Source organism: Pituophis catenifer, unplaced genomic scaffold (genome assembly GCF_029215685.1).
Source record: "Pituophis catenifer annectens isolate HBS135680 unplaced genomic scaffold, rPitCat1.0.hap2 SCAF_1, whole genome shotgun sequence".
In the NCBI taxonomy this organism is placed as follows: domain Eukaryota; kingdom Metazoa; phylum Chordata; class Lepidosauria; order Squamata; family Colubridae; genus Pituophis; species Pituophis catenifer.
Genome location: NW_027256881.1, coordinates 233,460,746 through 233,486,249, shown reverse-complemented (window position 1 = coordinate 233,486,249; position 25,504 = coordinate 233,460,746). Strand labels below are relative to the sequence as shown.

The 25,504-nt window shown below is 42.5% G+C and overlaps 1 protein-coding gene across 2 annotated transcripts; it reads left to right on the top strand.

The window, feature by feature from the left end:
* The first annotated feature begins 504 nt into the window (after window positions 1-504).
* Window positions 505-25,000, top strand: CHPF (chondroitin polymerizing factor). Of its 2 annotated transcripts, none has more exons than XM_070957163.1 (4): window positions 505-893; window positions 14,518-15,082; window positions 16,070-16,252; window positions 22,351-25,000. In XM_070957163.1, exons 1-4 carry the CDS (start codon window positions 589-591, stop codon window positions 23,614-23,616), a joined length of 2,319 nt encoding a protein of 772 aa, XP_070813264.1. In that variant the 5' UTR covers window positions 505-588; the 3' UTR covers window positions 23,617-25,000. The 2 variants fall into 2 exon arrangements, with proteins under 2 accessions (XP_070813264.1, XP_070813263.1); XM_070957162.1 differs by lacking the exon at window positions 505-893 and adding an exon at window positions 10,202-10,242.
* The last annotated feature ends 504 nt before the right edge of the window (window positions 25,001-25,504 follow it).

Below are 25,504 nucleotides of genomic sequence, written 5' to 3'. Positions count from 1 at the left end.
CGTTTTTTTTTACGGCCCGGGGATTGGCTGAGGAGGGAAAAGGGGGCGCGGCCGGACGAATGACGTTTGGCGGGGAGGGCGGGACTATCCAGGGTGACACGTCGGACGGCGGCGCCAGCGCCAGCGGCGACTTCTTCCAAGAGAAGCGGGAGTGACGTTTCCGCGGTGCTGCTCCCGATCAGCGAGAGGAGCCGAAGGACTGATTTCCTACTCCCCCCGCCCCCCCCCCCGCAATTCTTCTCTAGGGCCGGCATGGAACGGCTGGACCAATAGGCGCTGTTCCTTCAAGGTTCCGGAATTGGGCCGGGCCCACCTCCTCCTCCGTTACTTAGCTGCAGCCGCCCCTCCCTCTGTGCAGGACCCCACGCCGGTCCCCCCCCCTACCCCCGTCTCGTGGGAATGGTCCCCGGCTGCCCCGATCCCCACGAGTGCTGTGTTGCGGGTTAAAGAGGGATCTCCCTGGTTCTCCAACCCAGGACCCCCCACCCACCCCTACCCACCTTCCTTCGGCTCTTGCTCCCCCTTTTGTCCCTTTTAACTTGGTTAACCCCCCCACACCCCCTTCGGGTCTCTTGCTCCACCGGTGCCATGCGCTTCTCTTCGCTTCTGTCGCTCCTGCGTCCCGTGGGGCCTGTGGTGGTTGGGGTGTCCCTTGGTTTCACCCTTAGCCTGCTGAGTGTGACCTGGGTGGAGGAGCCGTGTGGGCCCGGCCATGGCAGCTTCCGCGAAGGGGGCCTGGAGCAGCATCAGCATCAAGGAGGGCAAGGCAACGCCGCCCGCAAACCCAATTCCGTCTCCGGGGGGCTAGGCACCGAGCCCGAGCAGAGCTTTGAGCCCCGCGTTCTGCCCTACAAGCCTCTGAACCCAGGGAAAGCTACCAAAAAAACCATCAGGTACCTAATGGGGAAGGGGAACTGGGGAGGTTTTTTGGGGGTGGGGGAGAAAAAAGATGGGTCTAGAACCCAAAGGGGATCGGAGTGTCTTCTCGGTGTAACCACCATTTGTTTGTGTTGGGCATCCTTGTGAACAGGGAGCCTTATGAACAACCTGTGGCCTTTTTTTGTGGATCAGCCACTGGTTTAGGCCTGTAGGTAGGTCTGTTTAATTCTTGGCCTACCAGCATCAATATTTAAGCAACAGGACTGATTTCATATGACAGCAGTCTTCGGAACGACATCGGAATAGCCCCACGAAGTACGTGGTAAGAAAATGAAGGTTTGAGGGCCAGTTTAGGGTCCCACTAAAACCATATTGCTTAGGGGTTTAACCTTCTGGTTTTAATGGACCTGAAACCACTTTGAAGGTTTGAAGCGTGACGGTCTTAAAGTTTTAAAATAAATGCAGGTAGTCCTCGACTTACAACAGTTCATTTAGTGACTGTTCGAAGTTACAATGGCACTGAAAAAAGTGACTTAGGACCGTTTTTCACACTTATGACTGTTGCAAGCATCCCCGTGGTCACGTGATTTGCATTTGGATGCTTGACAATTAACTCACATTTATGAGGGTTGCAGTGTCCTGGGGTCACGTGATCCCCTTTTGTGACTTTCTGAAAAGCAAAGTCAATGGGGAAACTAGATTCACTTAACAACCATGTTACTAATTTAAGGCCTGCGGTGATTCACTTAACAAATGTGAGAAAAGTAAAATGAGGCAAAACTCACTTAACAAGCTTCTCACTTAGCTACAGAAATTTTGGACTCTGTTGTGGTTGTAAGTTGAGGACTACCTGTACATATACATGTGCTTGTGTTTATCCATTGGCTCTGTTTGGAAATGGCTGTCACTAACAAGCTTGGATAACCAAGCTTCATATGACTTGTAAACCTAGGAGAAGCCAATATATATATATTGCAAACAGTTACCAACTTGGAAATAAAACCCTAACTTTTTGAGGGTTTTTTGTGCCCACAGAACCAGAATTCCAGAGTCATAAATGATATAGACATGGTTTACAAACCACAGATGATTTACTGGCTGCACTATTCATGGACAAAATCAGTATGTCCTGATGCAAACCTTAGAGTGATATAAAACTGGAACTGTTAATTCTTGTCCTGCCCAAAACAGAGACTCATAGAACTGGAAGGGGCTTTGAAGTCTTGTAGTCTGACTCCCTGTAAGGTCTGCCTATATAGAACATAGTTGTATTTGTGGTTCCCAGGTCTCATGGCCCATAGCAGACTGCTTTATTAGATAATATAAGTGCATTTAGAAAATAAATAGTATTTTGTTCTCATATACAGTATTATGCATGGCTTTTTTTGCTATGCATAATACTGTAAATAAGAACAAAATAGCAGGACCTTCAGAACAATGTACAATCAAATTTTTAAGAAAATAAGAAAAAAACTAAAATAATAAGAAAAACAAAAAGTTTGTTAAAGGTGAACCATAACTATCAGAATTTATAAATGTCCTGCCAAAAAACCCTGCTAAAACCCAGTACTACTTGGAGGTTTGGTTTATTCTAGAAGAGAGTTTTTTTTACAACTGAGTTGCTGCTAGAGAAAAGGTTACAGTTCATAGATCTGCTGACTGGGTCCCCCTTGTTAATGGGATATGCCATTAAGCCTCAGTGGAAAACTTTAAATTAGGCAAAAGCTAATATGAAGGGAAACTATAGACTCAACGTGGTTAGAGATTTATAAGTCAAAATCAGTAAACAGTGTAGCAAATCAAACTGTGGCCAATAGTAGACATATAACCAGCATGACTAATAATCATTGATAATCTTTTCCTCTATAAATTTGGCTGAGACTTTTTTTAAAGCTATCCAATCTTACATCCTGGACTAGTGAGTGTCATAGCTTAACTCGCCTCTTGAAGGATTAGTATGCTTATAATCGTAATTTAGTTGTAGCTTCCTATATCACTGTGATACAGTTGAAGGAAACTCCTAGTTTTAAAGAGCTTAGAAGGATTTATGCCTTGTTTTTTAAATGATACCCAAGATGGGAGGAAAAGGGGGGTGAGGGCAGCATGATCCTGCAGGGCTGTCATTCATGGGTTTCATATGGTTTTGTTTTTGCTTTTGCAGAGTTGTTCTCTGGTAGTGGGGCTTGAGCTTGATGGATCTCTGCACCTGATCGCCCACAGGAAAGCTTTGGGCTGCACTCTCACTGTTCAGGAAGTCCTTCTGTGCAAATAGTTTCCTTTAGAAAGAGGTGGGCTAGAATGAGAAGGAGTGCTGATGGCAGTTGCTCCCACAAACTAAGTAGTGTGGCTGTGGCTTATTCTGAGAAGGCTGGAGGAGAGGGCTGAGTCACACAACTGTTTGGGCTCTTTCAAAATATTTTCAGACGGTGGGTTTTTTTTTTTTATTAATGCAAGGGTGGACAGTAGATCAGGATCTGCTGTTAGGTTTCTGGGAGATTTGCAGAGGATTAAGACAAGTTTCTAATTCCTTGTTTCCTTTAGCAACAATGAAGTGCCTCCCCCCCACCCCCAGTCCTAAATAATGCTGCAGAATAGTGCAAAAAGGGAAGAAGTCATCCAAAGTAGTCTTACCACCCCTTTTATTTATTTATTTATTTATTTATTTATTTATTGGTTCGATTTATATGCCGCCCTTTTCCGGAGACTCAGGGCGACTTACAATGCGTTAAGCAATAACCTTCATACTTTTGTATATACCTGCTTAGTAGGGCTTTCGGCCCCTCTAAGTGGTGTTCTTTTTATACAAAGTCAGCTTATTGCCCCCACAATCCGGGTCCTCATTTTACCTACCTCGAAAGGATGGAAGGCTGAGTCAACCTTGAGCCTGGTGAGATTTGAACTTGCAGTAATTGCAGGCAGCTGGTGCTACTTAACAGCACTTTAGTCTGCTGCGCCACCAAGGCTCTTTTATTGGCAAAAGGGCTGAACCCTTTTAATACTGATACCCAGAACAAATACTGAGGTGAAAGTTATCTGTCTCCTCAACCTGCTTTACAGTAGTTGATTGATTTGTGTGGTTAGTAAAAATGAAGCACATTTAAGCTTGAAGTCTGCCCATCTTTGGAACAGTGAATGTAGAAATAATATGTCAAGGCTTTACACATTTTAAAAACTGTGCAGAAGAAGTGATTCAGGTTCTATTTATTAAGGCATGCAAGCTCCAGCCTCCCTCCCACCTGGCTTTAAAATCACCTTAAATATGTGCTGCTTTAACTATTTCATTGATTAGAACAGCCACATCTTTTTTGTAGGTTCATGCAGAAGTTTGAATTGCTTGTACAGGTAGTCCTCAACTTGTGCCTGGATGCTTAGCAATCATTCAGAGTTACAATGACCTCTCTGGGGACACCCAGTTCTGAAGTTGTGATGGTTGCCTCCTCCCCCCCACTCCCCCAATAACTGCATTTTGTGTGCATGGCAACTGGCCCACATTTACAGCAGTGTGCTATAGTCAACATATCCACGTTTTACAAAGTTTTTGCCCAAAACTGGCATTTACTTCCATTTTTGGCAAAAACCACCCTATAAGAAACAATTTGTTCACTTAATGATTGTGGTGTTTACTTAATATCTGCTGCAAAAAAGTTGTAAATATTGGGTCGGTTACATGGGTGACCCATTTTATGACCATCATGACTTAAGACTATAATGGGCAGGGTCTGGGCAGGCAGATAGTCTGTATAGATATATAGTCTATATCTGTTTATTATCTATCTATCTATCTATCTATCTATCTATCATCTATCTAATCTAGTCTGAAGCACTTTTCCAAATCGTATGAAATTATGCCTAGCTCTAATAGACATCTCTATTTTATTTTCAAGCAACTACAGTATCTAGTTATTTCAACCAGATACTATTAATATCTTACATTTTATTTATTTATTTATTTATTTATTTATTTATTTATTTATTTATTTATTTATTTGATTTGATTTGATTTGATTTGATTTGATTTGATTTGATTTGATTTGTATACCGCCCTACTCCCGAAGGACTCAGGGCGGTGAACAGGCACAAGATAAAACACATAGAATACAAAAATTTAAGAGCAGAAGTAAAGTCGAATTAAATCAATTTAGCCCAAGACAAATTTAAAACCCCAGGTTAAGAACAAATTAAAATTTACATTAAAATGTACATTAAAAAGAGAATGGGAGATTTTACAGATCACTTTCCCTTACTTTTAATTCATCCATATTGCAGATAGGAAAAACTGACATTGGGAAGCAGTGGCTGGCTAAATCTAGCTAGTGAATTCATAACAGAGGCAAATGAACAGCAAATGAAGTGCTTTATGACTTGTATTTAGGTCTCTTAAATATTATACAATTTATTTAATTCAGGCATATTCTTTCATGATAGCCCTTCTCTTGCAGGGAGAAGTATTCCTGCATTCCTAAGTATTATCTTTTTTTTTTTTTTTGCATTTTAACACTTTTTAAAAATTGATAATAACTTTATTACATTCTAAACAAGAAAAATAACTGACAGAAACTAATAATTAAGATAGAAAAATGAGTAAGAATAAAAAAAGAGAGAACACAACCACAAGTACAGAGAAGAACAAAGAAAAAAATATTTGGAAATGGCTTCCGACTCCTTTATAGCAGATAAAAATACAATTTCACATTAAGCTCTTTACGACATAATTTTCATTTTTCTATTATCTACTGTTTTTTTAATCATCAAATTCATATGTCTGCTATCTTAAATACTCTGAGGAAAAAAGATGGGATAAGAATAATTTCAACTCTCAGAAGGAGTACTTTGTACTGAGAAAATGCATTTCTCCTGATGCCACTTCTGTTATTTGTAGAAATGCTCTAGTTCCTTCCCCCATCCACACAGCAAAGTGTGTCAAATGTTACAGTTACAGCTATAAAGCCTATGACTGCTCATACATCTATTTTGTGGCAAGGAGTAGAAAGGGAAATTAACCGTACCAACAAAATTCCTCTGGTAGACCTCCAGCCATTCCTTGTGATTGAAGAATTTACTGCTTATTGAGCAGGAATTGCTTGTCTATTATTGTCTTAAAGAATAAACCAACAAAACTCTTTATGCAGTGCTGCTCACCTCCAATTAGTACCTTGACTATATACAGGAATAACTAATGAGGGCTAAAATGCATCTGAGGCATATTTATAGATACATTTATGGTCTGAGGCTTCTGGCCACAGAATTGGGTAAAAACATTACAGAAGCACCTTTTCTGGCCTTACAAACTATCTGGTCCTGTTTTATCATGTTGTACTGCCATTAATAGTTAATTTGTTGTGAGGCAGAAAATTTGGAATTGTGCTCTTCCAAAGCCTTAAACTCTTCTGAAGACAATGTGAAATGACTGGACCTCTTTGCAGCTTGGGGGAAAAGAGAGATTCATGAAGATGGAATTTTCTCCACTTCTGACGTCGCCTTTCCCTTTCGGATAGCATGGTGCTCCCCAAAAATTGCATCAGAGCAAATACCGTCATTGTATAAAACCAAAATAAAACCCTTTCCCCAACTTCATATATTAGTTCAAATTCCAGACAGGAAATAAGAAGGATGATATAAAATTGGATATGTAGTTAGGTGCCCTCCAGATGGTTGGACTCCAGTGATTTACCATCCTACTTGATCGTTTAGAGCAGTGTTTCCCAAACTTGGCTATTTTAAGATGCATGGACTTCAATTCCCAGAATTCCCCAACCAGTATGCCTGGTTGAGGAATTCTGGGAGTTGAAGTCCATACATCTTCAAAGGGTCAAGTTTGGGAAACACTGGTTTAGAGTCAGAGACCCAAAATCTAGTTATCCTAGGACGCAAGCAGTTGGTTATCTAGATGCACGGTGCTCATTGTCTTCTTGCTACAATTGGTGCTTGTGTAAAATAAGTTGCCATTGTCCCCAGCTGTGTAGCTGAGTAGCAGAGGAGGTAGTATATGCCTTGTGAATTCAAGAGGGAAAAAGCCAAGCTGATAAGTAGTTGGTTACCTAGACATACTTAAGCTCTCTGCATCCATAGCAGTAGGAGAGTAGGCATGCAGAAAGATAATTTTTGATGTGGTGCCATGTTGGATTGTGCACATCTTACTGAGACAGACAAAAGACAAAACTAAAATACGCCTTGCTGTCACCATCCTGGATACGTGGTGTTCAAGGTAACACATGGCTGCGCATTGAGGCATGTAGCCTCTACTCATCTCTCCACTGTTTTGTTTTGTTTTTTGTCCCTCCTCTCATTTGAGGACAATGGAAGAAATGGGTGCAGTGATTTCCTAACGCTCAATAATGACCTTGGTGTAATTGAAAGGAAAGAAATGGTCTTTTAGGTAACTGAGCTAAGAGTTGGGAGAAGGATTTTTCTGGAAATTTTTCTTTTCCATAAATGGTATATTGAAGCCTCTTGTCTCTAGATGGGGTTGTTCTGGCTTGTTCTCAGTACTTACCTAAGTTTGCTTTGAGGAGGGCTGTGGTCAGCTGCATCCTGAAAACACCTAATGCAGCATCCCTGCTCATAACTTTGGCATTCAGACCAAAGTTTGATAAGCGTCTTAAGGATGCAACAAAAGACTCCAAGGTCTATGTAATCTGGACAATCCCCATTAGTTTTTGCAGGGATCCTTCCCTTTTGTGTGTAGCAGCCAGAGCAATGTTGGATGATGTTGAGGTCACTCTAGATTTCCACATTGTGGGTGGATAGGTGCATGAAGGAGAATACTGCAGATGGAGGAAGGTAGGAGATTTGCTAATCTCCAGTTGCATGTTCTTTTTGTTTCCTTAATTGTTGCTCACTTTATTATTTCCTTTCAGTAAAGTGTCAGTTCCTCTAATTATAGAAACATCTGCTCTTCCAAGAATGTTACAGAGATGCTGTGTATTTAATAAATACTGGTGGTTAATTCTACCAATTGCTAGCTTCGAAGGCCATATGACCTTCTGGGAATTTGTCTTTATCACTATATGTTCTCTCTTTACCTTTCTAATGCAGTCTTCCCATTCAGAATTGGTACTTTATTTCTCTATCCTCAACGTGCACAGGATTCTTTATTCCTTACTTTCTGACAGCAATGATCTGAACCTTTTTTCATTCCTCATCTTTGTTCCTTTTTGCCATCTTCATGAGGATATATAACAACTTAACATTTAGGATCATGCCCTCTGCTGCGTTCAGTTTCTCTTCTGGAGGCCCCAAATCCAATTTCTATGTGCTGGGTGAGATCAGCAGCAGGGGTCCTGGGAGGAGAGATTGAATGAGTTGTGTTTCCACAGGAGAGAGCAATGAAGAGGAAGTGGAGGCTTTGAATGAGTCTACTGTGAATGAGGTTAGAGATGGGAGTGGCTGGACAGCAAGAACTTCCTGCTGCATTTGAATTAGAAAACTCTGAAGCTAGTCGTAGAAAAAGGCCATCTGTTTTCCAACACTGTAGTATTAATATTGAGCCAGGTAAATGCTTTCGCCCATCCTTTGCCTGACCCAGTTCCTATGTATTTTCTCTTACTATGAGGATCAGTAAAACTGTTATAGGAAATCAAATCCCCTGGAGCATAGCAAACAAGAGTTGTACATTCATGAAAGACATCTCATCCTCCTTTCAGAATTCTTGACAGGTTGCTCTGCCTTTTGATATTTTAACAACTCACAACTAAGAAGACAAACCAGCATGATTTTTAAGTCAAAGAATTCACAGGCAACATTTATCAGAACTAAGCAGTTGTCTGCTTTTATAAAACGAGAAACGACATTATAAACAGAATTGATTGCTGATTTTTTTGGTGCTTGAGTAAATGAACTCTTAGCAATTCCGGATGTGTTCTTTAATAGTTAGAGATGCTTAGGCATATAATAGGCTTCTTTAGGCATAAAGAAGCTTCTTTTAATTCTGTGATGGATGGTATTAGACTAGTAAGATTAGCTCTCTGACATTTTTGAAGGATTGAAGCAAAACTAGGATACGAGAATATATAAATTTAATTTATTTTAATATTGGCTTGATTTGTATGACATACTGTTTTTATGTACTTTTATATTCTCACAATACTTCCTGAATATATAAAACTAATATTCTAATTTTTCCTTTCATTTAGTGATCTTTCAAAATACAGGATAGGCTTTTCCTAATGTTGAGGCTTTGTTTAGACTAGAGGGTGATACTACTTTGCATTTCACAAATTATGAGTTGCCAATCTCAAACATATTTGGGAAAAATGGACAAACCCAGTGTCAAAGAAATTATGATGGCAGCACAGATTCCTTGGTCACTGAATTCTAATTGTAACACCCTCCCCTCTTCTTCCTCTTGCTATGCCCTTCGTGCTGCCCTTGCTATATTCAGTTCAACTGGAGATTATGATTAAGTCTCTCAAGGAGACTGATCTGGTAGTTGCAGCCAATGTCACCTGACCTGGGAAGGAAAGAGTGCTGTACTGTACTAAAGCAGATTGGATCAGGATGCCTACTCTATGGCTTTTGATTCATTTCTTTGGCTGGGATTCTGGCTTACTGGGTTGTGTATACAGTAGTCACAATACTGTACACCGGAATCACTTGAAATCACTTAATCATTTACTCACAACATTTGACAGGAGACAACTTCTGCCAAACATTGTCCTTTGAGGAAATCCTTGACTTGTCTTGGCAACAATAATCTCCTTCAGATAGTGAAGGAAGACAAGATGATCATCTGTTCCTACTTGATATTAATCAACAGAGACGACTTAGCTGAGGAAATGGAAGTAACAGGTACACTGGAGGGCAGTGACAGTGTAAGGTTGGAGTTTCTGATTTTAAGAGAAATAGAAAACTGAGATTAGTCAAACACATATCTTCAGAGGTAGATTTTAATAAACTTAGAGCAGTAATAGGATTCTTTGGGAGGAGAAGCTAATAGGAAAAAGACCTCAAGAAGGATGGGAATTCCTAAGGATATAACATCAGAATGCAACTAACCATATGTCCTTTATTATAAAGGACTGTCCTTTATTTCAGAAACTAATCCGTTAGATTTCTTCAATTTTATTTTCTTAATTTGTTCTTGAATTTCCCTTTGTAAAGCGAAGTTATAAACATGAGCTTCTTTCAGATTTGCTCCCTTTTCAGGTTTGTCCTTTACTTTTTCAAGAAAATATGAAGATTGAAAACTATTCCAGTTAAGATAAAAATGGAGGGCATAAAAAAAAAAAACCAGTGGGGCTGTACAAAAAGCTTACTGAAAATCTGAAAATGAAAAGGAGGACATAGAGGAAATAGAATGAAAACCAATTCACAGAGGGATGAAGTTGAATTCTGTTAGAAAATGAACACCCAGAGTAGAAAATGGTAAGAATAACAACAACAAAAAAGACTGGCATAGATAGATACATTCAAAACAAAAATAAAGACTGCGTGAAGTAGGCAAAATGGTACAGATACTCAAGAAATAGTAGAAATATTTTCTCCTATTTTAATAAAATCTTCAACAGAAACAACGTGTTCCATTTTGAAAATCTAAAAAGCAGGGTGAAGAGGCAGGACAAAGCTTCACATTGATAGAAAATTGAGGCAATACTGCTTGATTTTGAATGACTTTAAATCTTCAAGGACCTGGTAAGCTACTTCCAAAGGTACTAAAGGAGGGATGACCAAACCCTTTTATAACGTCCCTGAGAAAAACTTGAGATTTGATGAAATGTCTGATGCCGAGAAATATGGACCCTAACTTCAGAAAGGAGAAAAGAAAGATCCAGAAAACTACAGATAGTTGATCTGACATTGATAACTGGAAAGGTTCTAGAGCAGATTATAAAGAAATTGACCTGTAAAGATCTTATTATTTATTATTATAACATTTCTGTATTATTATCAGACATCAGCATGGATTGACCAAGAACAAATTTAATCTCATTTTTGACATTCAATCTCATTTTTGATTGGTAACTTTCTTAACTGAATGTGGGCATACAATGGACATAACCCAGAATCAAGAAAGATCTAATATTCAAGTTAGCAGACATAATTGTGCCACTCTGTTCTGCATTAGTTAGACCTGTCTTGAACACTGTGATTAGTTCTATGCTATGTGCTTTAAAAAAGGAATCAGGCAAAGAGATAGAAATGATCAGGGGACTGGAAATTAAGACCTATGAAAATAAATTAAATGTACTGGGTATGCTTAGCCCTGAGAAAACATCAAATACCTGAATGATGGGAACATCAGAAGATGTTCTCTCTTATTCCGGAATGTAGGCCATGGAATAGCAGATCTAAATTACAGGAAGGCAGATTCCAATTGAATGTTAAAAATAGACGCCTTATCGTAAGTGCAGTTTACCAATTACCTTGACCACTACTAATTGGCTACTTTTTACTTAATATGTTCGAATAGAAGCTATATATCCATCTTTCTGGGATGCTCTGTTTTGGATTACTGCACTGGGGAGGGTTACATTTGATGGCCTAAATGGCTGCTTCCAATTTTAAGATTTCAAACTATGTGGCACTTTACAAAGTCATTTTTTTTTGTTATAGAAACTGAACGTAGATATTACTGTGGCATTGCTGTTATGCTGGATAGTTCATCTTGGATGGAATCTGCTTCCAAAACTAGAAAATGGAATCACATTTCCTTAGTGGAAAGAATTACCACATTTTTCGGACTATAAGATGCACCTAGGTTTTGGGGAGGAAAACAAGAAAAAAAATCTTCCTCTGCCTCCCAGCAATTTGCCTCCTTGCAGCAAACAACCTGGTCAGCTTCAGCACAACCTGATTTAGCATGAGCAGCTGATTAGCAGTTAGATCAGCCCCTCAGAATACAGCCTATCAGCTGTTCCTAGACTGCGGGGATCGCCTATTGCCGTCACCGCCCATTGCTGCCACTGCCTATCCCCGCCACCTGGAACGGGCCAAAAATGGAGTGTGTAGAGGCTGAAAATGGGACATGCAGAGGGCGAAAACTGGACACAAGGAGGCAGAAAATGGGATGCGCGGAGGTCGAAAATGAGGCGGTGATAGGTGGTGGCAATGGGCGGTGGTGATTCCCACAGCCTAGAACAGCTGATAGGCAGTTTTCCGGGAGGCCAATCCAACTGCCAATCAGCTGCTCATGCTAAATCAGGCTGTGTTGAAGCTGACCAGGCTGTTTGCTGTTTGCTGCAAGAATTGCTGGGAGGCAGAGGCCGAAGGGTGGGGGTGGGCGGGGCTTCGGTAACATTCACTCTATAAGATGCACAGACATTTCCACCCACTTTTGGGGGAGGGGGGAAGTGCGTCTTATATACTGAAAAATACGGTATATGGAAAAGTAAACCTCAAGGAAAATTGAGAGTTTTTTAAAATGAGAAATGAGTAAAGAACGTTGAGGGCAATAAAATTGCTCTCTGGTAAGTTCTGAGGTTTGCCTAACTCCTTTTTGGGCTCTCATTGCTAGAATTATAGTTGGATCCGGTGGCCACAATCTGCTTGTTCCAGATTGTGTATGTGATTCACAGTTGTTTACATAAATTTATAGGCTCCAAGTCTTGGCTATTTGTGTCCTTTTCCAAAGAGCAGGGCTAAAGAGTTGACATTCTTCTACCAACTTGATTTGATCTGCCAGGATATTATTAGTCCTTCCCAGACAGTGGGATCCCTAATGCCCTCCAGACTCTTGACCTGTTACGGTCATCCCCTTGTTCATGGGTTTCCAAAAGAGGCCCCTCTCACAGCATCTCATTTGAAAACAGATACTTTGCAACACATTAAAAGTTTAAAAGGTTTTTTTTCTTCTTTACCCAGCACTCGATAGTTAGCTGGTTGGAAGCATCTACTGTACTTAATTGTAGGGAGCCCAATGTCTTAACACAGCATAACATTCTGCAACATTGCTACAAACACAGTGATGTTTAACATTTTTGTAAGCATAGTACAGTGCTCTTCGAATCAAGTAGGATTTTAGCTTTTGCTAAAATGCAACAGGTTGATGTAATGTAATGTAATGTAATGTAATGTAATGTAATGTAATGTAATGTAATGTAATGTAATGTAATGTAATGTAAGTATCCTTTAAATAAGTGTTGATTCCTGGCCCTGACTGGACTAGTCCCTATAAAAAGGAGCCTGGTGGCGCAGCAGACTAAACTACTGTTAAAAGTATCATTTAGCTGCCAGCTGCCTGCAATTACTACAAGTTCAATTCTCACCAGGCTCAAGGTTGACTCAGCCTTCCATCCTTTCGAGGTAGGTAAAATGAGGACCCAGTTTGTGGGGACAATAAGCTGACTTTGTATAAAAAAGAACACCACTGGGGGGGGGGGCAAAAAAGCCCTACTAAGCAGGTATATACAAAAGTATGAAGGCTATTGCTTAATGCATTGTAAGCTGCCCTGAGTCTCCGGAGAAGGGCGGCATATAAATCAAACTAATAAATAAATAAATATAGTTTTCTTGGCAGCATTTTTGTAAGTGGTTTGCCACTGCTTTCTTCCTAAGGATGAGAGAGAATGACTGGCCCAAGTAATCCATATGGCTTTGTGCCTAAAATGGGACCAGAACTTTCCTGGTTCCTAATCTGGTGTCTTTAACCTGGCTCTCTACTTAATGGAATATACAGCATTACTCCTGATGAAGCAACAGTAATGTACGTGGTATTTTACAGAGTAGGATAGCCAAAAGTATGAAGCCTTCCTCCCCACCTGGGGGTGTAGCTTCCAGATCAGAAATGTGATGATGGGAAGAGAAAGAAGATAGAATGCAGCAGAAGTAAAGATAATAGGGTGAACCTGTGTGTAGTACTAATATATGCAATAACAAGAGTAAGTGTGTCTAATGACCATTGATTGTTGGGAAGGAGCAGGGTATGGCTGATTAACTGGTGAAGTGAATAGGAGCAGGTCACACAATATCAGTTCACTGTAAATCGTATTTATTTATATAAAGGATTATGTGTACATGGTTCCAGTGCATGGAAACTGCTTTTTTATAGTTTAGGCATAGGGATTATGATTTTTATATAAATACGGAAGTCTCATCAGTTTTTCCCACCCAAATATAATCTCTTGTTACCTTCCTTGGTTGGGTGAAGATCAACATGATTTTCCTCAACCATATGGAGTCTGTATTTTCACAGGCATTATATATGCTACAACTACAGCACACAAAAAAAGCAGATTTTACCTAATGCAGATTCTTCTGTGCATGAGCAAGCAGGGATGAAAACAGTGGATTTTATGGAAAAACTGGCTCTCCAAATATGTCGGTTGTCAGTGCCTAACTTCCACTAGGTGGTGGTGCCTAATCTTCAAATAACCTGAAGGTGATTAGTGAAATAAGTAAAACATTTTTGTCCTTTAAGCATCCCAACCTTCAAATGCTATTCTGACCTTGCTGGTAAAATGGGAACAGGCTATTTGGCATTGGATCATTTCTTATATGATTGGAACAAAAAATGTTAGGACTGGGACGTTTTGATAATGAAACTGTTTGCACATCTTTTAGAGATTGGCCAATTGCTATGAATTGCAGGGCTGAGGTGCCCTTTCCTTGATTGGAAAGGTGTGATTGTTGGAGGAGAGGAGACTTAACTGTCTTGTTTTCTTTTCTTTTCATTTCTTCTGCATTCCCTCTCTACTCCTGAAGGACCCGATATATCAGCACAGAGCTGGGCATGCGGCAGCGTCTCTTTGTGGGTGTGCTGACCTCAAAGAACACGTTGAACTCCCTGGCCGTGGCAGTGAATCGTACGCTAGGCCACCGGCTGGAGCGCCTGATCTACTTCACAGGCACCCGGGGGCGCAAGGTGCCCCATGGCATGACGGTGGTGACGCACGGAGATGAGAGGCCCATATGGAACATGTACCAGACTGTCAAATACGTGATAGACCATTACCTGTCTGACTTCGATTGGGTGTTCCTGGTGCAGGATGATACTTACGTCGAAGCCCATCGGGTGAACCACTTGGCCTCTCATCTCAGCATCGACACTCTGCTCTACATGGGCCGACCTGAGGAGTTCATTGGCGGGGACACTCAGGGACACTACTGCTACGGTGGCTTTGGTTACCTGCTTTCTCGAGCTTTGCTCCTGCGTTTGCAGCCTCACTTGGAAAGTTGCCGGAATGATATCTTGAGCGCACGCCCTGATGAGTGGCTGGGCCGCTGTATCATCGACTACACGGGAGTAGACTGCGTGTCGGAGCAGGAGGTGAGGCTTTCTTCCCTCTGAGGTGGCCATGCCTCGTTTCCTCCTTCTGTGGGAAGAGCTTGGCCTGTGCGATACCTTCACAGTCACTGTTTTTGAGAAAAGGAAAAGAGGGGAAACTCTTTGCTTTTAGATTTTTGGGTGGTTCAGGAGTGGGGAATTTGTGGGGGGTGGGAGGGTGTTTGGGGATTGTTATGTGTGTTGGGCCTGGACTTTGGGTGTTATGTGAATTTCGTTGTATGGGTATACTGTGTATATACGTACAATGACAATAAAGTTATACTAATTATCACATGAGGGTTCAAAGAGTTATCAGATATTTCCTATTCAAGTTATCTTAAAACCTCATTGGGCTTTTAAAATCAAAGAGAAGTGAGTTGGGTTTTTGTTTTTAAATCTGAATCGTTTTGAAAGAGGAGCTGCTTTTGGTGGAACATGTTTCCTGTTGGGACCTTTTCACTGAGAGGATGCTATTTAACTGTTGTTTTTGTAGTTGTAACTACAATTTTAGTTTGGGCAAAAAAATTTCTTTCTGGTTAAAAGGGAAGCAATGTTCTGGTGCTGTCGCTCATTGTGAGGAGCCCTTGAGTCTTAAAGTAATTAGTACTCTTTCTGTTCCCAGTGAGAGCTAAATAAAAGAAAAACATATTTTAAAAATTGTTCAGTTCCATCCCATCCTATCCCGAGACCAAGGAGCAGGATGACTTGAAGAGTGGTGAAATAAGTAAAAAGCAAAGAACAAGAATGATTTGGCCACTAGATGTTTTTATTCAAAGAAGGCAGTATTCAAAGATCAGGAGTAACTTGAGAGAACAGTATACTATGAAATACGTTCTTGGTCATATCTGCCCTCCAGCTGAATGCTGAGCTTCTTCAGCAGTCTTTTGTTTTGCTAGCAAAACAGAGAGAGGTGCTGATTAGCCTCTGGGTATATTTGCTGGAAAGGCTGAATTCCCAGACTGATGTGCTTCTTTCCCTCTCCTCTGCCAGGGTTTACGCTACCATTACTTTGAGCTTGGGAAGAACACAGACCCTGAAAAGGAGAGTGATCCACAATTCAATGCTGCATTCACTGTTCACCCAGTGCTGGACCCTCTCCAGATGTATCGGCTGCACAGACATTTTGCTCGTGTAGAGCTGGAGCACACTTATCAAGAGATCCAGCAGCTACAGGTAAGGTGGCCAGGCTTTGAGATTCTAGGCCTATGAGCGGCTGATCCAAGGGTCCCTTTGACACATTCCTAGCTTTCATTTATCAGAAAAATCAGTCATGTTGAGCAGTACCCATACGAGAACGTTCTTCTTTAACCTGGTGGACTTCAGCTCCTGAAATTCTACACCCAGTGTGCCATTTTGTGGAATTCTGGGAATTGGAATTCAACATCTCTGAGGAATTGGGAAGAATTATAATCAGAGCTACTCCCCCTCTCATATCTGTTAAGATAGAAGTAGACCAGCTGTCCTTTGGCTAGATCTCAGGTTCACTTTGTTCCTTCTTCTAATAAGAAGAAAGAAGAAGTTGGGATATTGAAAAAAGACAAGAGAGAAAATTTGTGCCATCCATTTCTGGCTCTGGTTCTGGCTCCGATAATTGTTGGCAATTCTGCCTTCTGTTACCCGGCTACTGAAAATGTATCTTCTCTAATGCGGGCAATGTCAAGCTGCTATATTTTTTTGAACTCAATAGAATGTTGGAAATAAATTATGTAAAGGGGCTGTCCATCTACCTGTTGTCCTGTACCAAAGTACCAGTAGTCCTTGGTTAGTTACAACAATTGGGATTTCTTAGTAGCTGCAATTCTGGCACTGTCCTGCATAGTGATGGCAATTCTGGCACTCCCAGTTGCCATTGTTAAGCAAATACCCGCAGGTCATTAAGCGAGGGCATCATGTGGTCTCTATTTGCAATCTCCTGCTGGCTTCCCCACTGATCTTGCTTGTCGGAACCAACAAAGAAAGTTGCAAATGGTAATCACGTATGCAGGAATGCTGTAACAGCTGGAATTCTGAGGGCCTGTTATAAGTATCACATGTTCAGTGCCATCGTCCATTTCAATGGTCACTGAACAAGTGGTTGTTAAGCAAGGACCATTTGTAATTCTTCAAAAACTGAACAAAAGAGGACCAAATTTAGCATGTTAAAGAAATACTGAGTTTGAAAATGATCTGGATCAGGCTAGGGAGAAAGGAAATGCAGAAAAAGTTCTTCCATGGATCCTTGTGGGAGAGGCAGTTAGGCGGCTGCTCAGAATGTTGCCTTCTGTTACGGTCTGAACCCGTTTCCTCCTGTCTCCGCATCTAGAGTGAAGCTGCTATGAAGGGGCTGGAAAGAATTCCAGAAGCTACATTCTACTTTCTAAATAGAGAATATTGACATCTATATTTTCCTGTCTGCTTCTTAGCTTTCCTTATCCCCTGCCACATTCTCAACTCATTAAGCAGTACAGCTAAAGAGATTATTTTAGTCTTGAGTGGCACATCGGTAAATTGATCTCTATGTTCACCAGAGCTCTGAATTCTGACTGGTTGGTTTTCTCCTGAAAATCAGCTATATAGGAGAAAGGGTCAGATTTTGAAGGAAAATTTGGGGTTTATTTGCTTGTGTATGGGCTTCCTCTTTCTCCTGACCACTGTTCCTCGCAAAAGCCTTTTCTTGTACTCAGATTACATTTGATATGCTAACGAAATAACAGAGATGGAAAGGACCTTGGAGGTCTTCTGGTCCAGCGGTCCACAAACTTTCTGGCTTGGCAGGGGGGCAGGGGATGGTTCTGTGTGGACAGCGGGCGTTTGCGCTTGCGCCCATCGCTCACACAAATGGAGCTGCGCATGCGCTCGCCAACCACTTCCACGACCCGGTTCCCAATGGTCTGGGGGGTTGGAGATCCCTGTTTTAGTCCAACCCCCAGTTCAAGCAGGAGACCCAATATAATTTCAGGCAAATGGTTGTCCAGTCTCTTCTCGAAAACTTCTAGTCATGGAGTGCCCACAATTTCTGGAAGCAAGTCATTCTGCTGAATAATGGTTCTAACTGTCAGGAAATTTCTCCTTAGTTCTAGCTTGATTTCTCTTTTTGATTAGGTTCCATCCATTGCTTCTTGTCCTGCCCTCATGTGCTTTGGCGGCCTCTCCTTTGTGGCAGCCTTTCAAATATTGGCACACTGCTATCACGTCACTCCTAGTCCTTCTTTTCATGAAACTAGACATGCCCAATTCCTGCAAACCTTCTTCCTATATTTTAGCCTCCAGTCCCCTAATCATCTGTTGCTCTTTTCTGAACTTTTCCTAGAGTCTCAACATCTTTGGAGAAAAAGTTATTATTCTTGATTTGCAGGGATAAATGAGTAGGCAGAAGAAGGATTAACCTTCCCCCCCTCTACCCCCACTAAGCAGACATATAGTGAACCAACAACTTTGATTCTCTGATGGATCAACAACATGCAGGTTTTCAGTTAATGTTGGCTTCTGAAAGTTTAGATCAGGGGTATCAAACTTGTGGCCTGTGGCCAGATGCAACATGCGCTGGCCACGCCCACCCCCGGTTTAGCGAAGGGGGGAAAGTCGCAATAATCACAACAACAACAACCTGACACCATGAGTTTGGCACCCCTGATTTAGATGTATTTGCTGACATTTCACTGTCAGCATGTTAGTTTTTTTTTTAAAATGTGGAAATTAAAAGTGTCTTACCTATTCTGTTTTCCCCAAAATAAGACATCTCCTGATAATAAGCCCAATTGGACTTTTCAGTGCATAGCAATAAGGCCAAGCGCTTATTTCAAGGTTCAAAAAAATATAAGACAGGGTCTTATTTTCGGGGAAACACAGTAGATAAAATAAGAATTTTTTCCCATAATAATTTGTCCCATTGAATCTTACTGTGTGCATTCTTATAGCAGTTTCCTTATTAGAAATTTGGCAAAGGAAGAACGTAGAAGTTAGCTTGCTTCAGGAAAGCTGCCAGATGAGTCCAGACAGGAGTCTGTTGTTGCTAATTTCACTGCTGAGCCTAGCGCTGGCTCCCAAAATTAATCTTGACTCATAGTCTGCAACTGTGAATTCTAGAAGCAAAGAGGTTTTTGGCGTGACTAATGCCTTCATAGCTCTACTGTTACTCTTTTAGTTTATGTCAAAACCAGCAAAATACGAAGACCCAAATGCAGGCTTGCAAAATATGGAATCATCAAGACATTGTCCGTTGTAATACATCATGTTTCATTTAATAGTATTATACTAATATTTTTCACTATTACAGGTTTTCTTTCATTCTTTCTATTGCTGTGAATTAATATAGGAGTCTACTGCCTTGGGTTACAATAGATATTTATGTGATTTATTTCTATCAGGTCTCCACTATATTTATAAACTGTTTCGTTTAACTTACGTGCAGTCTTTCGAGCAATAAAAATGAAAACACATTTTAAAGTAACTGGACCAAAATAGAGAAAGAGGAAGAAAGAAAGCCTATCCTTTTAGGGAGGCTGTTTTCAGTGGGGAATAGAAAGAGAACCTGCTGCTTGGATGAATTAAGTCTTTGAAAACCCCTTGGGAAGGAAGCATGGCTGGTATTCAGTTGTCACCAAGATAAGGTGTAAATGCTGACCATTGGCTGGTATCTGAGTAGATAAACTACAGGAGTAACTATTTTACTCTAAATAATCAAAGGGTCTGGAGGCTAAATCCTAGGAGAAACGGTTGAGGAAGCCAGGCATGTCTAGCCTATTGAAGAGAAGGATTAGGGGGACATGATAACTATCTTCCAGTACTTGAGGAGTTGTCACAAAGGAGAGAGAAGTGAGTTATTCTTATTCTACAGGGCACCAGAGGGCAGGACAACAAGTAATGGATAGAAGCTTGTCAAAGAGAGATCCAACGTAGGACAAATTTTCTGACAGTGAGACCAATTAATCAATGGAATAGCTTGCCTCCTGGGGTCGTGGATGGTCCATCACGCGAGGTTTTTTTTTTTAAAAAAATTTGATTTATATGCCGCCCTTCTCCGGAGACTCAGGGCGGCTTACAATGCGTTAAGCAATAGCCTTCATCCTTTTGTATATTTATACAAAGTCAGCTTATTGCCCCCACAAACTGGGTCCTCAATTTACCTACCTTAGAAAGGATGGAAGGCTGAGTCAACCTTGAGCCTTGGCGAGATTCGAACCTGCAGTAATTGCAGGCAGCTGGTCTTAATAACAGGGTGGTTTAGACCACTGTACTACCATGTTTTCAAGAATAGACTGGACAACCATTTGACTGGGATGGTACAAGGCTCCTAGAGGTGGACTAGAAGTCTCCTGAAGTCCCTTCCAGCCCCATGATTCTGTAATTTATTGTGTCTGCTCCTAACTAAATGAATCTGCTACATTTAATGATTAGAATGTATTAATTGGGCAGTTAACAAAAATCCAAATGCTATGATCTTTTCCCTGAATTTTGAAAAATAGTTTCCAAAGGTTAATAAATGCCATTGTAAACTCCCTCTGATAAATATTGTGCTAATAATCTCACTCCTAACTTGTTGCAGAGTAAGATATAATTTATGTTTTAGATTTAGGTCTCTTTCTAAGTAGTGAGCAAGTAGAAGGTGAGGGGAGGTTGCCGTATTAAAGGATCTTGAAGTTCTGTCGCTAATGCTACATCCAGTCTGTTCAGGGAGTTTTTATGTCTAGACCAACCATTTGACAGAAATGTACACCCAGAGGATTGTATCATAATAGAAGCAAGTACGTTGTGCAAGCTTTGATGGCAGAACTGAGCCCGGGGCCAGATTAAATTGGAATTATTTTTGAGGAATCACTAATTTGACACGTGCATGCCACCATAATAAGCATTCAGTAGCTAATGTGGCATAAATTAAATGCAATATACCATAAAAAACCAGACAGTGGAATTTTAGTGCCGTGGAATTGAAGACCTATAAAAGGAGGCTTGGCTTTAAGGCTTAGTGTCTCAAACATCAAAGCCTCCAATGTTGTTCGCACTGCAGGAGATGGCTGAAGGCTTCTGCAGACTTCGATGGATGTTTCATAATGAAGGTGCTACTTAGAAAATTGGGTTGTTTGGGCCTTGTGAAGGTTAAATGATTCCTAATCCGTGCTCAATAGTTTCTTTTCCTGCCCAGTGGATTACAAAAATCAAATGTATACATTTGTCCTCAAGCTATCAAAATAAGGCACTTAACTATTTTGAGCATTGCTCTTGGCTGAATGTATCATGTGCCTTTCCCTTCCATACTCCGAGTCGTCTATGCTATGAAAGCAGAGAGATGTGACACTGCCAGGAAAATAGTAGCTCACTGAAGCAGAATTAAGCAAAGCAAAGATTGAGGGGCAGAGAATGAGAAGAAAGTGACCCCTTCTCACATTTTGTCATTGGGCATTTACCGTAAATAACACTTGTTGATCCAAGAAGCATATATCCATACAGACCAGCATTGCTGTGATTAGGCTTTGGGGGAATTGTACACATTGGATAAATTGAGAATGAAATTACAGCGTGCAGAAATATAATCTGGACCACGTTTTCAAGTCAAACAGCAAAGAATAATTGTGCTGTGTAGACATTAGTTTTGAATGCAAACATCCTAGGCTCAGTCAAGACAATTCCAAAAGGAAAAGAAGTTCTAGTGTAAACAGGATTGAGTTATAAAAAGTGGGACGACAGAGAACGAGGTGGCTGGATGGAGTCACTGAAGCAGTAGGCGTGAGCTTACATGGACTCCAGAGGATGGTCGAGGACAGGAAGGCCTGGAGGAAGGTTGTCGACGGGGTCATGATGGGTCGGACACGACTTCGCAACTAACAACAGCAACAACAAATTCTAAATAGCTTCTTTTTAGCCCCTGGGAGAGGGAGAGGGAGATGTGATCTCCAGAATTGAGCTGTGATTGTGGACATGCTGCCACCAGGTGGCAGAACAACATAAGGCTGCAACCCTGGGTGTTTCCTGATCCGTCTTTCCTGCTATGAAGCAGAGAAATTCAGTGGCCAGCGTGGGGAGGGAATTGTAGGAAGTGGCTTTCAGTCTGGGAAATTTGAATTGGAGTCAGTATGTAGACTTGGGGTAAGACTTCACCCATCAGCCTTTTCTTCCCTTGCCCCAACAGGGTTGGGGCAGGCATTAGCAGCACCCAAATCAATTACGGATGAGGTCTGTTACTGTTCATGGGAATCAGCATGGTCACATCTGAGTCTAAGTCTTAGGGCCCTTTTGGGGTTTAGCCGAGAAAATGTTTCTGAACTTACCTTAATTTTCTTACCTTGTTTTTGCAGCTGGAGATCCAGAATACCAGCAGCCTTTCTGCAGATGGGGAGCTGAGTAGCACGTGGCCTATCGGCATTCCTCCACCTTTCCAGCCAAAGACCCGTTTTGAGGTGCTTCACTGGGATTATTTCACCGAAGAGGCGGCTTTTTCCTGTGTGGATGGGGCTCCCAAGTGTGAGCTCCAAGGGGCAGACGCAGCTGATGTAGCCGACGTGGTTGCCGCGGCCGTGGAAGAGCTGAACCGCCGATACCAGCCGGTGCTACATGTGCGCAAGCAGCAGCTACTAAACGGCTACCGTCGTTTCGATCCTACCCGGGGCATGGAGTACACCTTGGATCTGCAGTTGGAGGTTGTGACCCAGAAGGGGCACAGCCGTTCCTTGGTCAAACGTGTGCATCTCCTGCGCCCTCTTAGTGAGGTAGAGATTATCCCCATGCCCTATGTAACAGAAGCCAGCCGGGTCAATGTCATCTTGCCCCTGACAGCCTCAGAAAAAGACTACGCTGCCCATTTCCTTGACATTTACGCTGCAGCAGCCTTTGAGAACTCCGAGAATGCCGTGTTGACCTTCCTCTTCATCTATGATCCTTTCGAAGCCCAGAAGGTGGCTCAGAATGATGTTTTTGGGGCGGTGAAAGCACACATCACAGAGTACGAGCGGCGCCACCCTCAGGTGAAGATTCCTTGGATTAGTGTAAAGACGGACGTGCCCTCCCAGATTAAGGTGATGGACATCATCTCAAAGAAGCATCCTGTAGACACGCTCTTCTTCGTGGCTGGAGTGAGCACTGAAGTCACCACTGAGTTCCTCAACCGATGCCGCATGAACACCATCAACAGCTGGCAGGTCTTCTTCCCCATCCATTTCCAGGGCTACAACCCCACAATTGCTTTCCACAACCAGCCTCCCCCGCTTTCTGGCTTAGACCTAGTGCGCGACGCTGGCCATTTTGATCGCGAGGTTTTCAATGAAGCTTGCTTTTACAATGCTGACTATATGGCGGCACGCACCCGGATGGCAGCCGACGCCCAGGACAACGAGGATCTCCTGGAGACCATGGACATCTACGACCTTTTCGTCAAATACTCCAATCTGCATGTCTTCCGTGCGGTCGAGCCTGCCCTCCTGCAGCCCTTCAGGCCCCAGATCTGCAATCCCCGGCTGAGCGAGGAGCAGTATCACCGTTGCGTGCAGAGCAGCTTGGAGGGCCTGGGCTCCCGGTCCCAACTGGCCATGGTGCTCTTCGAGCAGGAGCAGGGCAACAGTACATGAGGCCAAGCTCTCCCCTGCCTCTCTCAGCCCATCCGCTTCCCTACGTTCACTTCCTGACATGGCAGAGGAGAGCTGAAGATGACTGCTTAGGCTCTGAACCTCGGGTGTCCTGGCTGGCTTTACAGATGGCACTGGGGATGGTGGAAGAGAATGGAAATGGGCGGCGTCCAATCCCACTCCGGGGCTGTCTTGCTCTGTTTGTTGAGGGGAAGCTCGACCTCTCTCTCAGGCGACAAGGGCTGGCAGGCAGGATGGCTCGGGGCCCAGTTCCTGCCTGGTGGCTGCCAAGACAGCTAGGAGGGTTCTCAGAAACATCAGCAAAGATGGGGTGGTGTTGATGTGGAGAGGAGGCTGGGTGTCTGGTTTGTGGGACCACTGGGGGACGCAGTGCTAGCCAGCCCCTAAGGATTGCTCCGTTTGGGGAGCAACTAAATCAGTCTTCTGGACTTTGGTTTGCAGCTGCTCATTAAGTGGGTGGGAGGGCTAAGGGATCCCTGTTGTATTCTATTTGTCCTGTGACACTCTTCATGGAAACCGTGACTCGGGCTGCTTTAGCCGCTGCTTAGGATCAAAGGGGAAAGGGAATGATTGCAGCTCTTGCAAGGAGAGCTCAACTGCCCCTTAGGTCAGGCTGGTTCTGGCTCTGAGGGGTCAAGCCCCATTTCTGCCCTGGCCTGCTGCCATTTTGTTTTCTGCTGCTGTCTGCAGTTTTGTGTAGGTCTCGCAGCCTGATGCCCTTGCCCAGAACTCAGAGGGCCATGTGTTGGCCAGCCTGGCATTGGATCAAGGAGCTGGCAAGCCCAGAATGGAGGGAAGAGATGGAGTTTGGCTCTCCAGTGGGATTGTATTTAACGTGACTTCAGCGATTAAAGAAAAACCCTTACATTTTAATAAACTGGAGTGAAAAGCAAGGTGCGTGTTGATAATTTTTCTGTTATGGCTCTGTATATGGCAGAGAGAGATTGTGGAGCAGATGGGGACTATTTATACAATGGAACTTCTGGGAAATCAGTGTGCGCTCCCTAAAACTGGAGAAGAGCAGCTGGATCTTTTAAATGAAAGAGTCCGAAAAGAACAGCTGTGGAATTAGCATCTTAGGTTTTACTATATGTCTAAAACTACGGAAAAACGGATAAAACTAACTGCTGCCTATAAATCGCAGTCACCCTTTGGCTATGCTGCTCCAATTTTATAGAATATTCTCCAAGCCTATTATTTCCTGTTGGAGAATAGTTATTGATAAGAGTCTTTGTAGTCAGTGGGAAAACTAAAAATGGATTTGGAAGCTCAGTTGAAATGGGAAGACGAGTCCACAAAAGAACCTGTGGAATGGAAAGATATGAAGGACTGGGTAGAGGATAGATGAAGACACTGAAGCTGAAGGAAGAAGAGAGGAAAGTGTAGGGCAGGGCTCCCCAACTTCCGGGCTGTGGCCAACTACCAGGCTGTGGCCTATTTGGAATTGGGCTGCGTGAGTGTCTGGCTGGCGTGCGTGCGTGCACTCAACTCAATTTCTGCAAGTGACAGGCCACTCATGCACATTTGCGCTTGCTTGGCACTCGTGCAAGTTGAGCTGTGTGCATGTGCGCCAGCCTGCCACTCGTGCAAGGACTGAGTGTGCGTGTGTACCGGCCCTTTACTTGCATGGCTCAGTTCCCCTCTCCCCCTCCCCACTCCCGCCATGCTGGTAAGCTGCAAAGGCTGGGGACCGCTGGTGTAGGGGATTTCCAGGCCCCACCTTCAGACATGCTCCAGTGGATCACCCGGGAATCTTAGGAGGCGTTCAAAACATCCCTGTGTTGCCCAACATGAAAGCATTATGTCAGTTTATAAGCGCCACTCCTGTAAGCTTCCCTCATCATACACATTTCATAGAAATGCATGACAC

Bases quoted from the DNA above. Each gene is read 5' to 3' on its own strand.
- CHPF (XM_070957163.1), top strand. From the start codon at position 589: ATGCGCTTCTCTTCGCTTCTGTCGCTCCTGCGTCCCGTGGGGCCTGTG. The intron at 15,083-16,069 runs GTGAGGCTTTCT...CTCCTCTGCCAG, and splicing joins ACTGCGTGTCGGAGCAGGAG to GGTTTACGCTACCATTACTT. The intron at 16,253-22,350 runs GTAAGGTGGCCA...TTGTTTTTGCAG, and splicing joins AAGAGATCCAGCAGCTACAG to CTGGAGATCCAGAATACCAG.